General features: G+C 43.0%; 1 protein-coding gene across 2 annotated transcripts; it reads left to right on the forward strand.

Annotated features, from left to right (window-relative positions):
• Positions 1 to 425: 425 nt before the first annotated feature.
• Positions 426 to 19663, forward strand: Iyd (iodotyrosine deiodinase). 2 transcript variants are annotated; one of them, XM_015502218.2, is made up of 5 exons: positions 426 to 677; positions 8856 to 9047; positions 10634 to 10793; positions 14732 to 14888; positions 17876 to 19663. In XM_015502218.2, exons 1-5 carry the CDS (start codon positions 515 to 517, stop codon positions 18056 to 18058), a joined length of 855 nt encoding a protein of 284 aa, XP_015357704.1. In that variant the 5' UTR covers positions 426 to 514; the 3' UTR covers positions 18059 to 19663. The 2 variants fall into 2 exon arrangements, with proteins under 2 accessions (XP_015357704.1, XP_048655788.1); XM_048799831.1 differs by lacking the exon at positions 426 to 677 and adding an exon at positions 7466 to 7502.
• Positions 19664 to 22146: the final 2483 nt, after the last annotated feature.

Below are 22146 nucleotides of genomic sequence, written 5' to 3' on the forward strand. Positions count from 1 at the left end.
TCTTCTTCTTCTTTTTTTTTTTTTTCCTTTTCTTTTCTTTCTTTTTGTTTTAACTAGGCTTCTTTACTGGAAATTTTATTTCGGCAGTTCTGAGTAGCCACCTGGAAATGTACTCTTTTAAAAACAAGTTTGCTAGGAGTTTCCTAGCTTTGGGCAAACTAAGGATACTCGTGGAGAAAACTTACACAGCAGAAAGATTAAATGTCTTTACCACCACTGGCCAGATCTAGAGCATTACTGTTTATGCAGTTCCTGGAAATTATGTCTAAGAATATATTGATTATTAAAAAGTGAATGTGCTGGTGTAGGACCAAACCCAGACCCACCCCACATGTATGACTGTGATCTTTGCTCTTTTGCAAAGTCCCATAGAGTTTGAGAGTTCTGCACTTTGTTCCTTCCCCCAGCTCCTCCCTCTCCTTCTCCGCACTCCCAGCATTCCCCACCTCTGCTCCTGGCTGTTTAAGTCACCTCTGTGGAACCTGTGCTCACCCTCAGGCTCCGGCTACCAAACATGCTTTCTCTGACTGCAGTCTTGGTAGCGGTTGTCTGCGTTTTGATTGTGTGGATCTTTAAACCTGCTGACAGAAGCCTCCAGAAGGAGAGGGAACCTGAAGCCCGGCCCTGGGTGGATGAAGACTTAAAAGACAGCACTGACCACCACCAGGTCCAAGAAGGTAAAGACCGCAGCAGCCTCTGGCTTAGCCTTTGTGCACATCGTCAGCTTTGTGAGAGTTTAAGGCCGCGAAGATGTGAAAGCCAGGTTTGCCATTGACCTCTAATGTCAGTGTGTCACAGAGACAAGCCATCTCTCAGGCAATCAGCTTGTCACCTGCAGCAACCCACCCCCTTCATTCCTACTCAGTCAAAAGCTTCTGAGGGTTGGAAGTTTTCCCTGGTCTTGATCCTGTTCTGGTTGTCACGGTCTTTCTGAAGGTTTTCATCACAGTGAGCATGGAGTTTTGATCAAAACTTTAAAATTGACAAAGTGGCATCTCTCTGGGATTTCTGGTTTTTATTGTGCCAGATCCTGTGGGTTACAGTCAAGAGTAACCTCTGTTCTCAACAAGCTGAGGGTCCAATTTAGGAAACAAGGTGATTCAAACTGGGTGGAGTTTAAACACCTTAAAGTGTTTAAGGCAGGCTTGGGGGCGTGATGGAAGATTGGGACAGAATAAAGCTGGCCTTGAGGATGATCAGCAAGGGGAGGGACTGTATCAGGGAGGAGCAGCCACGGGTACCCAGGAACAGAATGCCCTGGGCAGATTGCTAGCAGCTGGGAGGGCCTGCTGACCAGGGGAGGGGCAGGTCATGGCTGGCCCTAGAAAGAGACAATAAAGGAGGCAGGCAAGAGAGATGGCAGGAGTCCCCAGTGGTATTTTAGAGCTGCTTTGTCTGAGCTGGGTGCCTAGGATGGATTCCATCTGGAAGAGGCTGTGTGATTCTGGTGAGACTCCCACCTCCAAACAGAGGCTGCCTGGAAATGGAAATGGAAATTGTGAGTGTGTATGTTTGTTGAATTGTCCTGAGGGAACTGAGTGGGGTGTCCTGCTGGCCCTCAATGCTGGGAGTCAGTAGCAATGCTGAACGTGCCACCCAGGAGCCAAGACCAGGCAGCCTGTTAGGGGGACCGCCTCTTATGCTCCAATGTTGAAGGACACCCCACCCAGAATGCCAACTGCACAGGTCCTCTACCTACGATGGCATTATATCCTGATACATTCATGGTAAGTTGAAAATATCATAAGTGTAAAATGCATTTAATAACCTAAACTACCAAAAATCTTAGATTAGCCAGCCTATCTTAAACATGCCCAGAACACTTTCTTCAGCCTATCAGGGTGCAAATCATCAACACAGAGCCCATTTTATATTAAATGTTGAAGAGCTCATGTAGTGTACAGAATACTGTATGGAAGTGAGAAATAATATATATGTTTTGGCATCATTATGAAGTAAAAACGTTGTTAGGTAGAAACATCGTAAGTTGATCCCCATTGGTGTCCAGGTAGGGAGCGCTTCCCCTAAGGAGACATCTATTCTGAAGCTGTGGAATGATTTATCTTGGCAAGGAGGGGTTGGGTGGTGGTGGTGGTGGGGAAACACAAGGAGGGTGAGTCGAAGTGAAGTTAAAGGAAGAACAACAGGCTTTGGTAATAAGCTGGATATTGGGAGAAGATGGAGATGATGATTTGGAGGCTGGAAGAGTCAGAATGATACAATCATAAAGGAGCGAGGGGAAGGGGATCCAGTTTAGAGAGAAAGACAGTGACTTTCGTTAGGGAGTGTTCTGTCTGAGCTCATAGTGACCTCAGGTGAGGGATCCCAGTAGAAGACCTTCACGGGAGAGGCACCAGCAGTGGGTGGTATTTGGAATTTGCAGAACTAATGAACCCATGAAATGAGCGCATTGAGAGAGAAGGCTGGGGACAGACCCTTCAGATAAGAGGAATATGGTGGGAAAATGTTCTATGGAAAAGAAAATGAGTGGGCAACGAGGCTCCAGGATAACAACAAGCCTCGTAAAGCATTTTCTGGGGCCTGTCAGTGACATGCTTAGTAAGGAATTTTCATGACAGTACAATGAGGTAGGCATTACTATTATCCCCGTATCACAGGAAAGGAAACTAATGCTCAGATGGGTAAGCCACCTTCCCAAGACAGTGGTAGAGGCAGGATCCAGGCAGTCAGGCTCCGGGATCCAGGCATCCAAGTGTTTGCTGAGCATCCTCTCCCACAGAATTATCTAGAACGTAGGAGGCAGCAGGTGGCCAGCAGGGTTAAAATTCTCTGAGAGATCAGATGTGGTAAGCATGGAGGGAAGGCCACTGGATTTGAAGGATGGAGGATGGACCAGGGATTGGTGAGGCTGGGAAGGAATAAGGCCTGGGGTTGGGCCTGAAGGTGGGAGATACAGCAAAGATGTATGGCCTTCCTCTGGCTTCCACCTAGTGTTCATTTTTGCAAAGTCCTCTGCCTCTCCATTCTCCATTCCCTTCCATCCCTATCCTTCTCCTATCTTTTTACAGAGCAATGGAGATAGCAGTCTTAGTGCTAACAGTCTTCTGATAGAGAGATAACAGTCTCATCATCAGTTAGTGCACATCTGGCCTGAATGTAGCATTCACAGATCTCTTGGTGAAATGTTTGCTGTTTACATAAATGATACACGGGAAGGTCACGTGGGTGGCCAATGAGAATGAGCATTTAAACCTAGGCTCTCTGCCACCCAGTTCCTGCTCTTAACCACAGGATGAGTGACATGGTCTAACACCAGGTTGACAAGGCATTGAGCAGGGGGAGAGTTGGTGAAGAAAAATGATTCCATTACTGAAGAAATGATGAGATTGTTTTGTGCCTATGGACAGCAAATTCAAACCATTTTGAATATTAACCAAAAGATATAAAACAGTAAAATAAATATTCTATGTTGTTCTGGTGTCTGGTAAGGAAGATATGGGAACCAACCCAAACTCCTCCAGTCCTGATTCACAAAGTACTCTTGTTCCATGCTTAGAGACCAGGAATCAGCTCGTGAAAGGGATGTGGAGAGGACAGAAGGAGAGTCTGGTGTGGCCAAGCTGATAAGCTATATCTCCTTTGGTGACAGGTCAAGTGTGGTTCCTACTGAGACTGTCAGTTCCCTGTTTGTCTGGAGCAGAGGTCTAAGAAGGAGAAGTTGCTGTTGTTTATGCCCAAGAGAAAACCTCAGATCATCCCTGTAAAATTAACTGAAAATCTAACACACAAATTCTCTAGTTAGGCCTAGATTCATGGAAGTTCATAGAAATGAATAAAAGAAGAAAGATACAGGAAACATACCTCATCAAGACACATTCATTTTAATGTCATGGGGGAAGTTTTTGCACTGAGCTTCACAGGCCATCCAAAAGCTTTGATTCTAATTAAATTTCACTGTCCAAATTGTCCAATTTGTTAAGAAAGACCTGTGTTGAAATTTTTACCTACTGTTAGTAACACCTGAGAATCTAAATGTCTGTACCAACTTGGAAAGTGACATATTGTAACGATTACAACTAGCCATCACAACTGGTTTCAAACCTGCTCAAAGGATTATCAACAACTAACTTCAGTAACAGTGTAACAAGCTAACCAATGTCAGCCTCTCACGGCTGAATGTCAGCCAACCAGGGGTGGATTCAGGTTCCCACATTTGTAAAGGTCTCAGAAACTGTATCTACAGAGAATGTCAGTCACTTACACCATTGAGAGCCCTCCAAACCCTGAACACTATGCTTCCACACCAAATAGTGAGCTAGAGCTAGCCTTTGGGGGCTAGCAAGAGATAGTTGTTGAATGTTCAGCATTGTGGGCTAATGGTTAAACCATCAGTAGCTTGAGGTCAGGCTGTGATTTACATCATGGATTTTGGCATGGGCTATGAATCTTTCTTTGCCACTCTAAGAGCTGACTTACCAGCACACCACTGCCAAAAATTCCATACAAGGTCAGGTTCCACTCTGCTCAGAGATGAGCTTGACCAGCATAGATCGTGAAACAATGCATACAGCTTTGTCTTTGGTGGCTTCAACCTTTGACAAACCCCTTCCCCTTTCATAGTTTTGAATGGCTGATGTAAAAGGTTGGTGGACCAAGACTCCTGAAAGTCCCTTAGGTTTTAGGACAAAGGACAGGTGAATGTAGATGACATTTCTCTAATGAAAGGAAAAAGACTTGAATGAAGACACTGTCCTTGAGATCCTGCGGGGGGGCCCTGTTAGTGGAGAGTTAAGATCCGCACAGGACCCTGGGGCACCACAAAGAGAGGATGGTCTAAGAAACAAGTTCTGCCAGCTTCATTTCTGCTTGGAGGGAGGATGAATATCTTTTCTCTATTCCTCCTCGGCTGAGGCCCTTCTAACAGAGGAGAGAGGAACAGGAGAAAAGCATGTGTGCTTCATTATACGAGTTTTGCATGGCACAGAGAGCTTTCATAAGATGAAGACCCTAGGAAATGGTTACACTAGTGGGGTTTGGCTTGTGTTTTTCAGTGCTAGGAATTGAACCCAGGGCCCACCGCATGCTAGAAAAGTGCTCTACCATTGAGCCACATCCCCAGAACCCAAACTTGTAGATTTTTCTGCTAGGTTTGATGAAGATTGAACAGGAGTGGGGACACAGAATAGCACAATGGGGTGTGTCTAATGGTGACAAACAGGGAACAGGGAGGCCTGTTTGCTGAGATCCTTCTCTGAGACCCCTCCTCTTAGAGATCAGGATGGTTTTTTCCCTAAGGGGAGAGCAGTCCTCCCATGAGGGTCTAATGACCTGCTTCAGGAAAGAGTCAAAAACTCTTTCTCAGTTTTTGTGATCTGTTTCAGGGAAGAAGGATAGGGGAAGGTCCAAGAGCTCTTCCTATTCCTGCCAAGGTGGCATGTTTTGGGGTAGAGTGTCCCGAACCCCACCGGCTTCTGGATAGCATGACTCTATCAGAGGTCTCTCCATCTGGGTACCCCAGGCTCCCCAGTTCTATCCACCTCAGTGCTGCCGGTGAAATAATCAGTCAACACTGCAGCTAAGCGGCCAGGCGACCAAGAGGCCGAGTTGGCAGCTGAGCCATGCTGGGCAGCTGGGAAAAAGGCATTTTCCTGGTAGGTGCTGAGCCCTGAGGTGTCTCCCCTACCAACACCTTGGGCATCTGTCTGTGGTGACAGGAGCTGCATCACCCCTCCCCCGGTATCAAGGCTCCTCCACACATGACACACTTTGTCCTTGCTTTCACTATTAGAAAATAGTTCGCTCCTTTGCAAAGATTTTGAAGCAGAACTGTAAAAACCAAAGCAATTTATTTAGAGGTGCAGCCAGAAAAGTACCTCCCTGTGAATGAGGATAGAAGTGACCTAGAATTTCTTGGTGGCTGAAACTAATTAGGGAGCAGTTTAGGGGTTCCTTGGTATAAAGCAATGATGCAGGTGAGTTGCTACAGGCATCAGCAACCAACCCCAGGTGTGGCCGCAAAGGACTCCCACTGAAAAGCAGACTGTTTGCCTTGGAGCAGGAGAGCCTTAGAGCAGGAGGGCCTTGGAGGTGAATGAGTGCCTGTGGCTCTGATGGTTCTAGGGCAGAGGCTAGAAAACAGGAGTTTACAGAGGCTGTTTTCCTTTTCTCTTCAAGGCCACATTCCTAGGGGTAGTCAGGGGCTCAAGGGTGGAGAGGTGGTGCCTTTCTTCTTTGCTCTCTGCCCTACAGTTCCTCTAGTTTCTCCAGTGCTGTGTCTCTGGGGAGCTCCCTGGGCTCCAGGCTGGCCTCCATGTCAGTGGCTCTTTTGGCTGCTCCATTGCCCAGGCAGGATAGAGACCTTCTGCCCTGTGAGAGGCTGTAGAAGGGCAGCCCACCATGTGGGGTTCTTGGGATTGGCACAGGACATTCCTGTCTGGAGGTGATAGGCCCATTTGTTTGCCCTGGTGAGAGACAACAGCTGGCACTAAGAAGGCTCAGGCAACCACAACCACCCACTCCATTGGACCAGATCAGGAGAGCCTACTTGAACTTTAAAAGCCTCAGAAACTGCCAAGTCATGTAAACAGGCTGCCTGTAGCTTATGCAAATACTGAATGTATCTTAAGAGTTGGTAACTTACCATTCAGACGCTCAGGGAGCACATGATACATTTGCTCCTGTACCAAAGACTAGCTGCAAAGGTCGTCAGAATTAATTGCACATGGTGAAGCAAGTCTTGATCACATCTGTGATAAAGTTCAGGGTTGTCATGAAATTGATGTTATCTGCATGTAGTTCAGAACGGATTGCTAGAAAGCTGATAGGTATTCATTATTAATCTCCCATCACACCTACTTTCTTTTAACTAAGTGGGTACAGTCTGGCTCCAAGCCACTCCTGCTAATGTAAAAAGAAAATTCCTCACTGAAGCCAGGAGCAAACTGTGGTACCCACAGCTAACACTGTAGTCATGGATTCCCAGTCTCTGGAAAAGGCAGCGTGAGAGCAGGAGAAGGCTAATCCCTGCTGAATTCCACCTGGAGAATGGCTGGGTCCCTCTGGGCCAGGCCTTGGACTCTCTGGCTCTCTTCCCTGTGTTCTTGTGATATAGGACAGAAAAGACTGGATACCCAAGGAATTTTCAGGAAGCATGTTTATTGGCTGCAAGGTCTAGAAGGGTGATTGCCTAAAATTTCTCTGGACCTCAAACCTGGAAATTCTTTGAACTTTATACCCAGCAGGAGGAGGGGTTGGAAGGTTTACATGACAAGTGCTTTTTGTCCCATGTTTTTTAGATTAGTCAGCGGTTTTACAAGTTTTATCATAAAAGCAAAAGTAACATCATCAAGTCTGTGGGCAAACTTAGCTTTTGCAAAATTGAGCAATTTTGTCCTCACAAAAAATAGAAAGTCACCAATTTACTTGTGGAAATCTCCATTTCCCATCCACTCACAGAGGGTCAGCATGTGGGCAAGTCCCTCATCCTTCCACAGGTCTCTTTAGTCACTATTGTGGAAAAATGTTATATTTGATTATAAAAGGTATGTTTCTTTTTTATACTGTCTAGAATTTACTGAAACTTGTAAATCTATAGATGTGGTATATTTCATGAGTCCTGGGGAAATCATAGACATTAACCTTTCAAATATTGCCTCTGCCTTAGTCTCTTTTATCTTCTTTTGTGACTATGAAAAATGTGTATTAGTTACCCTCATTCTGCTCTATTTTCTATTGAATTCTTCTATGTTTACCATCTTGGTCTCTACTTGCCCCATTCTAGATATTTTCTTGTCTTATGTCCCCATTCATTACTTCTTCCTTAGGTAGCTTAACCTATTAGTAGATCTATCCATTAAGTTCTTCATTCTATTATTTTTTCTGATCTAGAGGTTATATTCTTTCATATTTTCTCTGTTACCTTTTTGAGATTTGTATGTTTGGTTGTTGTTCTCTCTAAACATACTAACCCTTAGTTGTTTTATCCTCTGAACCTACTGATTCCAATATTTGGAGTTTTTAGGCATCTTACTTTATTTTTAAAAATTGATTCTGCGGTTTCTTGCTCAAATGTTTTGTTTCTTTATGTGCCTGATTATATTTGGTGGATTGCTATATATTGTAATTGTACATAAACTATTTACACATTGCTTTTGCTTCTGCTAGGTAATTGGTATACTGACATCCAGGACCACCTTATTCTAAATTCATGTTTGAGGGAGGACCCTTCAAAGTGATATAAGACCCTGAGGGCTGATTTTTAAAAATAACTCTCATTTTTCTGTAGTCTTGGGGTCCCAGCATTTAGAGTCCCCACTGTGTATAGGCCTGTAATTTGATTTTGGTTGCCCTCAATCTCTGAAAAATGTAAAAATGGAAATTCCAGTGTGTAGTCATAGCAAATGCAACTGGGGAAGCACAGTTTTTGTGCTTATTGACTGTAGGCTTGTATTTTTCCTTTGGTTTTGGCCTGGGGATTTCTTACTATGTCATCAACCTGGTGATATTAAAAGGTCTTTTAAAAACACCTGATTCAGTGATCTGAGCATTTTCCAGTGGATGGAAGATTATTTCAAATTATCTCAAATTTCAAATTTGAAATCCTTATACTTTGTGTAGGTAAAAAGTTTCTTTTTCTTGATTTTCAATAAGTCTAGAGTTGGAAGAATAGTCAAGATAGGTCGTCAGGGTTTTGTAGTCTCTCTCTCTCTCTCTTTCTTCTCCTTCCTTCCTTCCTTCCTTCCTTCCTTCCTTCCTTCCTTTTCTCTTTCCCCTCCTTCTCCTTGATATTCTTGTGCTTACATAACTTTGTAAACGTTTTTGAGAACTTTATCTCCTTCCTCCTGTGGACCAAGAGAGACCATTAAATTTGCTACTCTTATTGTTCTTATTTGCAGATGTAGATGAATGGCCAGAATCAGAGGAAGACGTTGAACACATCCCATTCTCCCATACCCGGTATCCTGAGAAGGAAATGGCTAAGAGGTCACAGGAATTTTATGAGCTTCTCAATAAGAGACGGTCGGTCAGGTTCATAAGTAACGAGCAAGTCCCAATGGAAGTCATTAATAATGTCATCAAAGCAGCAGGTTTGTAATTAATTGCATGCTGGGTCCTCAACAACATCAGCTCTGTACTGGTGTGACAACAGTGGAACAGTGAATTAAGGTTAGGGTAATATATTTATAAGATCTATAATCTATAAAATCTATGCATGTGCAATATTCTAATGAACTAGTATGTACAGGAAAGAACTAACATGTACAGTAGTCTAACAAGCTAGCAAAAATTACCCGTGTGAATTTATACAATAAACCAAAGGAAGACAACCTTATTTCCAAAGTAAATGAATATCATCACAAAGGGGAAAAATGAAAGCCATAGAAAAAAGGGGAGGAGTTACAAGAGAAAACCTTCTATCTGAGTTTCTCCTGTTATTCCTATCTAAATTGCATTTAGGTTCATTTTAGAAATTATTGCATGCCCATTTTGAACCCATTGTCCCTCTTACAAGGAAGCAAGAATAAAACACTTCATTTCAGTTAAGGATACAAGTGCACTAGACTGTTGAGTCCTTTACTGGCAGCAGTTACTAAATTTCCTTTTTATCTATATATCTGTATGTATATGTGACATATATGATGTTAAGATAAGTTTAGCATAATTGAAAATAGAGAAAATTAATTAATTACTATGTTTGGAGATACAAATATTCAATGAATGAATAAAATGGGTACAAAGTTAACTGGAATCACTCAGCAGAAATGTAGCCTTCCTCTTCAGTTTTTGACTTTTATTTCACAACCAGTCATGACTTCCAGCATTGGGAGTGGTGTGTGGCAACCAAGAATCCCAGAAAGAGTCCACAGGCCCCACTCCCTCCAGAGGCAGAGCTTATTCCATGAGACTACTCACTAGGAAGGAAGAAATCACTGCTTCTGGAAAAGTCCACCTGTAGGTCACTGTGGTCTACCCCTGAGAACATCTCTAGAAATGATGGGACACCCATTAGAGGCTGAGTCTCAATCCCTCCCTGGAACCTCAAAGGAAACTCAAGCCCCTTGGACAAAGGTGGGGCTCCATGAAGTTTCATCCGAGAACACCAGAACTGATCCACGTGTGGCCTGAGGGTTCCTGAAACCCACAAGAGCAGAAAGACACACTGTGGTGCATAGTGAGCACACAGGGCCAGGAGTTCCCCAACTCTTGAGTATGCCCAAGATCACAAACCTTATGGGGCCACACTCAGAGCTTTGTTAGAGGCAGTAGCCTTTTAAGGAGTGTCTTGAGAACCACTTTATCATTGCCATTTTGCCATTTCCAACCACCTTCCTGACTTTTCAAGAATGACGTTTTGGAGAATTTGGCTGTCAGAGCTTCCCTACAGACTTCCTTAGTGGTCATGGTGCAGTCACTGAGGGCTATTTTCTCCCAGGTGATCAGAGCAGAAGGATAAGTCCCCCAGTTCCAGGGTTCCTGGCCTGGATCTCAGCGGGTGAGTCATGAGACACCTAAAGTGAAGCAGAGCAAAATGGATCAGGCAGCGGCAGGCACTGTGTTCCCCAGATTGCCTGTCTTCATTTTGAGCAATGGTGACTACTTATGCTTCTTCTTCATTAACAGTCTTGTGCTTTCCTGCAGTCTTGGTTTCTGATGTTAATTCATCCTGTGATAGGAACAGCCCCAAGCGGGGCCCACACGGAACCCTGGACCTTTGTGGTGGTGAAGGACCCAGACACGAAGCATAAGATCCGGGAGATCATCGAAAAGGAAGAGGAAATAAACTACATGAAGAGGATGGGACACCGATGGGTCTCGGACTTGAAGAAACTGAGGTACAAAGTTGGTGCAATTAGGGATGTTTGGTTTGACTTCTTAAAATGAAACAATTGGTGCATTTTCATGGTTTTGTAGGGTTTTTTTAACTATTGTATTTTGGATTAGCATGCATTGATTTTACGTATTAATGTGATGTGTCAACACATTAATACGTATATAACAATATAACACAAACTGAGCAAATCCTGCCCTGGTTTTGTTTTTAGTGTTAAAAAGTTCAATTCTGCCTCTGGAAGGAATTATGAAAATTAATTCAGGCCTTGTTCCCATAGAGCCTCTGACTTACATCACTGCTTCTGAAAAAAAAATGTTGAGGAATTATTTCACTTTTTCATCTCTCTGGAACATAAGATGATGAAATACTTTTCAAGATCTTAAATGAAGTAAATTTCATTTTACTAAAAAGATCAGGTCTTCCACATGATTTTATAAAGCAAGATTTAGTTGAGGACAATTTAATACAAGTATAAGATCTGACAGGTGATATGAGCCTAAGAAAGAATTGTGAGATCACAGCCTTGGGGCACAGAAGGACTTCTTGCACAGGAGTCAGAGCCAAAGTGAGGACAGGTGGGCCCCTTGGCCCTGCTCCTGTTTTATTTATTGTCCCCAAAGAACAATTTTCTTCTAAGATATTTAAACTCTATCAGAATTGATGACTTAAGAAGTTGCAATTTATTACTGTGGTCTGGAACAAGTATAAGACATCAATAATGCATTTATGAATCTTATTGTATGTTTACGGGAAGAAGTGGGAAAAGTAAAAATCAAGGTGAGTTTCCACACTTAGAGAGGTGTTGAACTCCAGTCGAGCACAGTACCTCAAAATACTACACCCTCTCACTTGCCTCAACTGAGGCAGAATTAATTGCTCTCATCTAAGTACCTAATGTATCTCATATACACCTTCCATATGCTTAAATGACCGTGACTACATAGCATTTTAATTATTGTTTTCCTTTCTTCCCATTTTATGGACCAATATTTATAAATCCATGTTGTACACTAAGATACCCTTGAGAATCCAATTAAGTTATGGATTTTCTCAATCAACAAAACGTACATACAAACACAGACACACATACACATAGAAACACACACACACAGAACTCCAGGGATCCAGGGAGCCCAGGTTTAAAAACTCTCATACCACCCAACACCTTTCTGATGCATGGTAGGTAACTGAATAAATATTTGTTAAAATGAACAGCTGATAAACGTATGTCCTGTTTCAGTCAATTCTGAAATCATAGCTATTATTAATTCTTTATGTGTAATACGGACAAAACTTACGTTCCAAATCTTGCCTTCCCTGGCTTGCTGGCAAGAGACCTCCACCCCAGGCAGAAGGTGCTAATTGTCCTCCTTTGAATAGTCCTTGTGAATTGCTTTTTTTTTTTTTTTTTGGCGGGGGTTACTGTGGATTGAACTCAGAGACACTTGACCACTTGAGTCACCAGCCCTATTTTGCCCTATTTTGTATTTTATTTAGAGACAGAGTCTCACTGAGTTGCTTAGGGCCTCGATAAATTGCTGAGACTGGCTTTGAACTCACAATCCTTCTGTCTCAGCCTCCCAAACCACTGAGATTCCAGGCATGCGCCACCTGGCCCGGTGTGAATTGCTTTTTATTAGTTCTAATATTATGTCATGATAAATTTGTATAAAATTGAATAGCTCACAAATAAACAAAAAAAGATCAGATTCCAATGCGTGCTTAGGCAAAGTAAATACCAAAATACTTTTAAATGCTTGTCCTACCTCAGAATATAAGTAAACTGCTTAATCTAATATTTTTAGAATTGACATTTTCTTTCATATTTATATGCTTTTAAAATTACATTTTAAAATGTAAACATCAGAATTTTAGATCATGAAACTATCAACACACAATGCACATTTATGTCATGGAACCCATGTGGCCCAGAGATGGGTGTTGAATGGTATGAGAGCATTTAAACCTGGGCTCCCTGGATCCCCAGAGTTCTCTGTATGTGTATGTGTGTGTGTGTGTGTGTGTGTGTGTGTATACATATTATTGATTGAGAACGTCTGTAACTTCATTGTCCCACACAGTCTCTGGGCCACATTCAATCACATAGGACAGCGGGGCTGGAGGGGCACTGTGGAGAGCAGCATCCTGGTTCCAACAGGGTGTGTTACAGAGGGATTGGAGGGTGCTAGAAGTCAAATGAGTCAGGAAAGTGGATTGGAAATGGTTTTTCTGTACTGACATTTCCATGATTCAAAAGTCTGTTGTCTGTATTAGTAAAGGCCACTTTCTATATTTGTATTTATTTCACTCTCACTATGATCACACGAGGTTGGGGGCACAGTGGTTCCAGGAGGAAACTGAGCCATGAGAGTTTCAGTTTGGCTCCAGAGCTAGTCCCTCCTCTGTGTAAGGAGAAAAGACTCAGTAAGTTCAGCAGGACTGTTTGTCGAAGTATTATAAAGTGGCTTTGAAAGTGTAACCCATAGTCATTAATAGTGCAAGAACCATAGACCAATGCACAAATGAGGGCTGGGACTGAGGCTCAGTGGTACAGAGCTTGCCTAGCATGTGTGATGCCCTGGGTTCAATTCTCAGCACCATATAAATAAATAATAAATGAATAAATAAATAAAGGTATTGTGTCCATCTACAACTAAAAATATTTTTTTTAAAAAAGAAAGAAAAACTCACAAATGAAATTAGTGTGTTTTAAAACAGCAAAAAATAACTAGGCTAAAAGTGAAATGTATGGCAACCATCTCTTAAAAATTAGTCACATAAAATATCTTAAGGAAAAACTACACTGTGTTGGATTCTCTCTCTCCTTTGAATATCTGTTCTAAAAGTAAGCTTCTGCCAAAATGTATGGGACAGGGAAATGGAATAAAGAAGGATATGTTCTGAGCTGGAAAACAGAAATTTCAGCTCCACATGTTTACTTCACATGAAGGGTCTCTCGCTCCCAGAAAAGGTCCCTTCCTTTTTCCTGTAACGGAGCTACCAGCTCTCGCTCTACTCACCCCATCATTTCAGTTGAGCCTCTCTGTCATGGTCCCCTTTCCCCTGCCTGCTCCTGAACTGGATTCCCTCAGCTCCAGTTCCTGCCCCTCCCCCAGTTCTCCTAAGCCCGGCCCTTTTGCCCACTCTCCTGCCTGGGCCATTGCCAAGCTCTCTTGTCCAGTTTCCTTCTGACTTTATAGTTGGTACTTTAAAATATCAACCTTGGTGATATCACCCTCGCCCCTCAATCCACCTCCCTCTGAAAACAGATTTGAAATGCTTCCTCTATCAGCCTGTGATAACACTCCATTACGCACCCAAAGGCCAGGACCCTCCAGTGTCTGTATAGAACCTACCTTTCCACCCAGGCCCCAGCTCGCACCCATCCTCCAGCCCTCCAGGCTTCTGGAAATTTCCTGGCTGTATGCATTCTCCTTTCAGATTCATTCTCTTTGCTCTGCCTGGGGACACTATCCCTATCCCCCTTTTCTACCTGGTCTTCAGTGCCCAGCCTGAGGCCATTCTGGGGACTTTTTCCCAATCTTCCTACTCAAAATTAATATTTCAATTTTTGAAGGATTCCCAATCCATTTGGTGTCAGCTCTTATCAGCTTTCAGTTTGCTGGACATATTGGCTTAGTGCCCTCTGGCACATAGGATATATCTTTACTCTCTTTCAGCATTTCATATACTTTGCCACACTAGGCACTTGCTTATTGAACATATTGACTTTGGACACCCACAAAAATAAGGATGAATAGCACATGCACACACATACATGTGCACATCACAAAACAGCAAAACACAAAATTTCTACTCTTTTAAAATTAAAAATTAAAAACGTGTGTGTGTGTGTGTGTGTTTCATCATGAATAAGGTAAGGTAGTAAAAAGAGGGGAAAAGTTAGAGTAAACATTCTCCTGACTCTTTCCCCTCCAGAACCAACTGGGTTAAAGAATACCTGGACACCGCCCCTGTTTTGATTCTCATTTTCAAACAAGTACATGGGTTTACTGCAAGTGGCAAGAAAAAGGTCCACTACTACAATGAGATCAGTGTCTCCATCGCGTGCGGCATCCTGCTGGCTGCGCTGCAGGTATGTTGTTCTCCCTCAGGCCCAAGGGACATGAGAGAGAAGTGGGAGCCCAAGGGGAGCCTTATCAGAAAATTTCAGCTCGGTTTCCAACAGTGTCCTTTGGAAATTGCTTATCTAAATCTAAATTTCTAAGTAAAGCAACTCCACTGTGAAAACCAGTCCTGGCAACCTGCGTGGGTGAGTGTGATGGCTCAGCAAGCTGGAATTCTTCCTGGAAAGTCACTTGTAACATCATCTCAGGGACAGAAAGATTTGTTGTTGCATTTGCCTTCGACTGTAACAGCAGGTCGCTTAAGGGTTTTGGCGGACATAGGTGAAGAACGTCAGAGCCTGAAAGTCACAGAGACTCACTCCCTAGGTCATGTTGTAATGACTGAAAAGCCATAAGCAGGGCTCTGCCCCTGAGCGTCTCTCCTGAGAAGCTGAGTTGCATTAGGAAGAAGGCCCCAAGCTTACAAAAACTCCCACCCACAAACAGCGAAAGCAATGCAGACGTGAAATGGAGCCTAACTGAGCAGTGCCTTTCAAACAACGCCATTCTTCCCCTCCATGAATATTTTCTAAGCCCCTTCCAGGTAGCATCCTGGGGGTCATGGGAGTAGTTGTCTCATGCACCATACAATTTGGGAGGATAGGGGTTCGGGTATGGATGGGGAGAGATGGCAAACACATAAAAGTAATAAAGCACAAGGTTGGAAGACTGAGTGATCCTACTTTCAAGAAACAATTGATTTTTAAAAATATGACCTTCATTATTTCAAAGAACAGTTTAGATGCCGAGTAGCACAACATAGTCACATTGCACCAGAGAGAAATATGCTTTTCGGTTACTTGAACAATTGTCCTGAAGGAGCCAGCATTTTCTTTCTTTCCTTAATCTGCAGGAAGATTAATAAGAGAGTCTCTGTGCAGCATCAGACCACAGGGCACCACCCAGTGCTTTAGGGTCTTGGAGGAAGGAGCTCAGTTCACCAAGTGCTATATGTCCCAGAAGCAGGCAGCGCAGCTGTGGTCACTTTAGGATTGGTTTTGCTGCCCTCTAGCGTTCCATAGGAGTAATTCTGCAGGTAGGTCATGATGGGTGAGAGAGACCGGAAAATCTTGCAGCCCCATCTCAAGCACAGAGATGGGAGGAATGAGCTCACCATTTCTGCCACACAGAGGCAGCTGCAGACCCTCTTCCTGGCACAGTTTTTACAGGTGGCAATCTGCTTGGAAAGCATGAGAGGTAGAGGGACCACTGGGGAAGAGTCTGGAAGGTGCCCTTTGTTTTTATTTAGATGTTTATTTTCTGGAGGCTTAACAAGAGACTGTTGGGATATTTCCTCTACTCTCAATATCTCTTCTGGCCACCAGGTCCTCTATCATTGGACATAAGCATTTTCTTTCTTTCTTTCTTTTTCAGTACTGGGGATTGAACCCAGGGGTGCTTTACCACTGAGCTACATCCCTAGCCCTTTTTAAATTTCTAATCAGGACTTCAGACCAGGTTGCCTAGATCCTCACTAATTATCTGATGCTGGCTTTGAACTTGTGATCCTCCAGCCTCAGCCTCTTGAGTTGCTGGGCATAAGCATTTTTATTAGGAATGCATCCCTGCTTTTATTGTTGGTTCTGTAGTCATGGGAAATCCCTGTACCTGTTGCTGAGAATGAAATGTGTAAAATCTTTATTAATACATCAAATACCAAGACCTAGCAGTCAGTCTGCAATTTTAAAGTAGTGAATATAATGATATTTTAAGGTATCTGTAACAATTGCAAAGTAGATTGAAAATATCTGTGAAATGTTTTGATGACAAGTCACAGATACTGATAACACTACTATATTAACACTACTTTGTTGTTTATGTTTACAGCTGAAGACATTGCTAAATTTCAGTTAAAGGTTAGGGAATATAAAGTTGTATTTTTCTTTTCCAAGTGCAGGGATATGTTAAATTCAATCCTTGGTTCCTTGGGGAAATTGAGATTCCAAGTTAAATGAACAAACAAAAGAACTAAAAAAAAGAAAAAAAAATCTCTTTACCTGTGATAAGACCAAAGTACTCACATCAAGAGAGACTGGAAGATAAAATATATTAATAGAAATCATTTTTATATTTCAAAGAATTATTTCCTATGTACTATATATTCACAAATTTCTACTGCTAAAGATGTACAAACTTCAGTATAAAGTAACTTTTATGTTTCTTGAAACGTAACCGAAACATAAAATGATACCAAATGATATCCTCAACGAAAAGTTTAAGATTTATTTATTCAAAAGTCAAGTACTATGCTAAGATATGATAGGAAGAGAAATACCGTAAGAAGGTAGAGACAATCTAAGCTCATGATTCAGGAGGAAATCAACAGTTTGTTCAATGCATGTTTTTGAGAACAGTCCCCAGGTAATATAAACTTATGAATCAATGTTTATGATGATGAACTGTGAGTGACCTTTAGAGGAAACCATATTAAATCACTCCAGATCCATACACATCCATGAAGTCAAATATTAACATTACAGATAGATATAACAGGCTATAGTCAGATAACTGGAATTCAGGAAAGAATATAGTAGGAAAATTATAGTAGAATTGTGGCTAGCACATTGCTCTGAGGGACTGCTGTTATTTTGGGGGTCATGCACCAAGATTCAGACTGACCTCTTATCTAGAAAGAACTCCTGGTTGTTTTGTTATTACTTTGGTATAACTGGGTCCTCTAAATTTCTTTCTACCATTAATATTTATTGAGCACCATTGAAAATAAAATCAACATCTTTCTTCTTCCCACTGCTTGGTTAGAAGCAGCAGGAGGGGAGGTGGAGGCCTGGAAATGAGATTCGCCACACCTGCTACCGAGCGGGCGGCCTCTGCTGTCCAACTTCAGGGAGTCAATGGGACCCACAGGTGTAATAGGAATGAGAATGTCCCCAAGCCGGAAGCAGAGCCGTGATTTTGCCTTTGACGTTAAATGCACCCTTTTCCTCTCCTGTTTTAGAATGCAGGGCTGGTGACAGTCACTACCACTCCTCTCAACTGTGGCCCTCCTCTGAGGATGCTCCTGGGCCGCCCCCCACATGAGAAGCTGCTGATGCTGCTCCCTGTGGGTTATCCCAGCAAAGAGGCCACGGTGCCTGATCTCAAACGGAAAGTGCTGGACCAGATCATGGTGACAGTGTAGGCCAGAGCCCGTCGGGGAGATTCTCAGACATCCCCTGCTCCTCTCAGTTCTCCCGGCTGCCCTTTCTCCTGGGCTCAGGTCTCTGCACTACAGTTCACAGGGACAGCCACTATATGTGTGAAGACATCTGTCCACACCCTCCTGCCCTTTGAGTCCAGTAAGTTGTTTCAGATGGGCTGCGTGATTTGAGGAACATGTGGGCAAGACATCAACAAGTATTCACACTTCTGTTTTTCACCCACTTTGGAAATGCATTTGTATTTTACTAAGAAGATTCCCCAGTATTTAGGTTTTTAAAACTATTCTAGAAAATCACCTGGTGATTTTTTTCTTCAACTTAAAAATTTTTTACATGGAGAAGAGTCATCAGAAAATATAATGTAGTCCCAAGAATTCAGTTATGTGATGATTCTAGAATTTACACTAATCAAATAGCATTCTGCCCTCTGATTTCGGGCAGCCTGAGAAAAGTGCTTTGGATTTGCACTCTTTCACTGAACTTTATGGATATTCTGCCAGTGTTGAATAAGTAACTATTAAAACAACTAAAATGTCACTCACAGAACAGGAGAGGGCAGGACTGCATGACGTGAATCTGACTGGCAATCATTCAAGCGGATCAACAATGAGGAGTGCTGTCCATAGGTGGGTTGGAGCTGCCTCCCCCCCAGCTCATGGAAACTGATGAATATCCAGGAATTGGCCAGCCAGTTATGAAACCATCTGTAGCTTGAAAATTGTTTGTGGCGGGAATGTTTAAACCACAGCCATTGGCAGATGCTATGAGTTGGGGCTTGCTTACTTTTCTTAAAAACAACTATTTACCACACAGAGCACTTCTTTCCCACAAGACCCCCTGAAACACACTTACTTGTTTCTCCAAATGACATCAAAGCTATTTGGGTTGATGGAGTCACATGTGCCCTGTTGGGGATGACAGACCTATCTTTCACCCGTCACCAGCTGTCCCATGGGCCTCCTCTACAAGGGCTTGCCCTCACAGCTCAGGCAATTGCCCTCTAGCACCTCTAGTGTCCCTTATTCCTTTCCACTGTCCCTTTCCTGTTCTATTTCTGAAAACTCCATTCCCTCAAGAAAAATCTGTTTTTCCACTTTTCATTCCCCTTTGAGAGTCACACAATGCAAGAAAAGCCCTCTGAGTCACTGATGAGAACAAGAGTGGGTGACAACCCTTTCATTGCTTTCAAATCCAATTAGACATTACAGAAATCTGTGCCTTTAACACTCAAAGTCTTTTGGAATATCCAGAAGTTTTTGTGGTTGTTTTTGTTTTGTTTTTTGGAACATCCAAAGTCTTTCATCCAAGTCTTTGATTTTCTGTAAACGTGCTTTCCCCAAATCAGTACATTTTAATAAATGCAAACTTTCTTATATTGTATTTGTATTCTTTTAAAAATATATTGGTATTGTGATAAGTATTTGTCCCCTTATGGAAATGAGCATTATTTGAACACATTGTGGCTTTGGAAGACCTATGTGAGCTGCAATGGCAGCCTAACCACTGTATGTCATCTTGTTTTAAAGGAAAAAGACACTCTTAAGTTCCAAATATATGAATAGTAAACAAACTTTGGCATTATGAAATTGGAAACTGAAGCATAATTGAAGTTGCATTTATACACTTTTATTTCTTATGCCTAAACCCTGAGCTCGGGGTGCCGCAGTCTGGCTGGGCACAATCAGGAGCCACTTGTCAAAAGAAACTAACTTTATTTTTAGAACCACACACGCCAAACAAAACAGCCTCTCAGGAAAAACCCTCAGAGCCCCAACTGCCACCACCGGCTTTCCACAAGCCTCTCTCTCCAACACCAGCCTCTCTCCACCTCCCACAATCCTCCTGCTCTTGAGGCCGATTGGCTGGGTCACGTGGGCGGAGCCAAAAAAGTCCCCCAATGAGCAGCTCCATGGTCTGAAAGGGCAGGGAAACAGCCCAATGAGCATCACTGCAGAGGAGCCAATCAGCTAGATGTTGCTGGGGCCGCTGTGAGCCAATCATCAGCCGGCAGCTGGAAGTTTGCTGGGGCCCCTTCGGCTGTGGCTCTCAACATGGGGAATTCATTGGCAGTGTTTTAGTCCTCCATGCTGAGGAGGGCTGAGGGATAAACAGAATCTTGCCCCCTTTACAGGGCCTGGCCCATCCTCAGAGGAGGGGAAGGTGGGCGTGGGGTGGCAAGGGAATCTGGCTCCTGGGTGGTTGTTACAGTGCAGAAAGGAAGCAGAAAAGGCTGCCATGTGAGTTAGGGGCCCTGGAGCAAAACATCACAAAGGTCTGCCACCTTTAGATCACAGTCCCAGAAATAGCCCTGGCTTTTTGTAGGTCCTGAGCGGAGGTGCTCAGATGCAGGTTTAGGAAGGCCAGCCTCCCTTGGGGGAGGGAATGGGTAGTCACTCTGCCTGGGGACATCACAGCACAGGCAGACCCAGAGTAAAGGTGCCCCCTGGTTCTTTCCAGCTGTGTAGCTATGGGAATTTAATGTCCCTCAGCCTCATTTCCTGATTCTGTAGAATAAAGATGAACACGGAACCAACCTCAGGTCTGTTGTGGCATCTGAATTCAGTGACACAGGTAGATTCCAGAGTAAGGTAGGAAACACACCCTCAACCTGTGTTACCCCACCAGTCATGTCCATGTGACAAAGGTGGTGCTGGACTGACTAGTCTCACAGGCTGGGTGTAGGTTCCTGTTCTGTGGGGCATCTAAAAGGAAAGATTCTTATTTCAGTGGTGACCTTGAGCTAGCTCCCTGCCCAAAGCCTTCCTGAGGAGTCAAATGCAGCTGGTGGTACTTAGGATGTCAGCCCATTCCCACGGCTATAACCAAGTACCACAGACTGAATGGTTGATAAAGAGCAGAAATTTAGTCCTCACAGTTTTGGAGGCTGAAAGTCTGAGATCAGGTTCTGGTGAAGGGTCCTCTTCTGAGTTATAGAAGGCTGACTTCTCATTGAGTTCTCCACTGGCCGAAAGAGGGTTAGAGAGTTCTCTCATTACTTTCATAATGGTACTAATTCCACTCATGAGGGTTCACCTGCCAAAGGCCCACTTCCTAATACCATCACTTTGGGTTAGGATCTCAACATGGATTTGCATTTAACTTATAGGGTTTGTCACACTGCATGGTACACAATTATGCTCATAGACAGTAGGTGCCCTTATTGTGGTGGTGGTGGTTGACACCATCATCGTTGTAAGGCAGCCCTGCTTTGGGATCCAGGTGAACAAAGGTAACAAGAATGGGCAGGAGACTCTCTCCTCTTTGGAGGAGCTCAATCATGGCTTGGGTAACAACTATAAGGCCAGATGGAGTTGGCCTTACCTGTCAGAAAACTCCTCAGTGAGTATCACACTGGAACTTGAAATGATAGGTTTCTTTCTCTTGTAGTGAATAGTACTAATTTGATATTCAATTACATTATTTTTTGATATGCAATTACATTATTTATGTTTTCAGTCATGTTTAAGTGTTATTTAAACGATCCAGCCATCACCTTACTCAAGTGATAAAGTCTTAGCACACTTTTCCTAGTAGGAAATATAATAGAACTGACTCCTATTTGAATGCATTAGAAAGCTCATATCATGACTCAGGCAGTATTCTTACTAAAAACATCTCAACAGAAACCTACCAACTCTACACCTGACATCCAATTTACCACAAAGATAAAGGATAGAGAGACAAGTTATTGACATGATGGAATAATTAGAACACAGGTCATTTGGGCTTAAGTTGTGGCTCAGTGGCAGAGCACTTGCCTGGCATGTGTGAGGCACTGGGTTCAATTCTTAGCACCATATAAAAATAAATTAATTAAATAAAGATCCACTGACAACTTGTGTGTTTGTGTGTGTGTGTGTGTGTGTGTGTGATTTAAAAAGAATATAGGTCATTCTATAAGGAGTAGACCTGGACTCTTCAAGGAGTCACTGTCATGAGGGGCAGAAGTGGAAGGGGGACTATCCTATTCCTGCTACTTAAAGTGGAGTCCTGGATCATCATCAGCATCCCACAACTGGGAAGTTTGTTAGACTCTCAGGCCCCACTCAGATGGCTGGAGTCAGAATCT

This window comes from Marmota marmota, unplaced genomic scaffold, assembly GCF_001458135.2.
Source record: "Marmota marmota marmota unplaced genomic scaffold, marMar, whole genome shotgun sequence".
Classification (NCBI taxonomy): domain Eukaryota; kingdom Metazoa; phylum Chordata; class Mammalia; order Rodentia; family Sciuridae; genus Marmota; species Marmota marmota.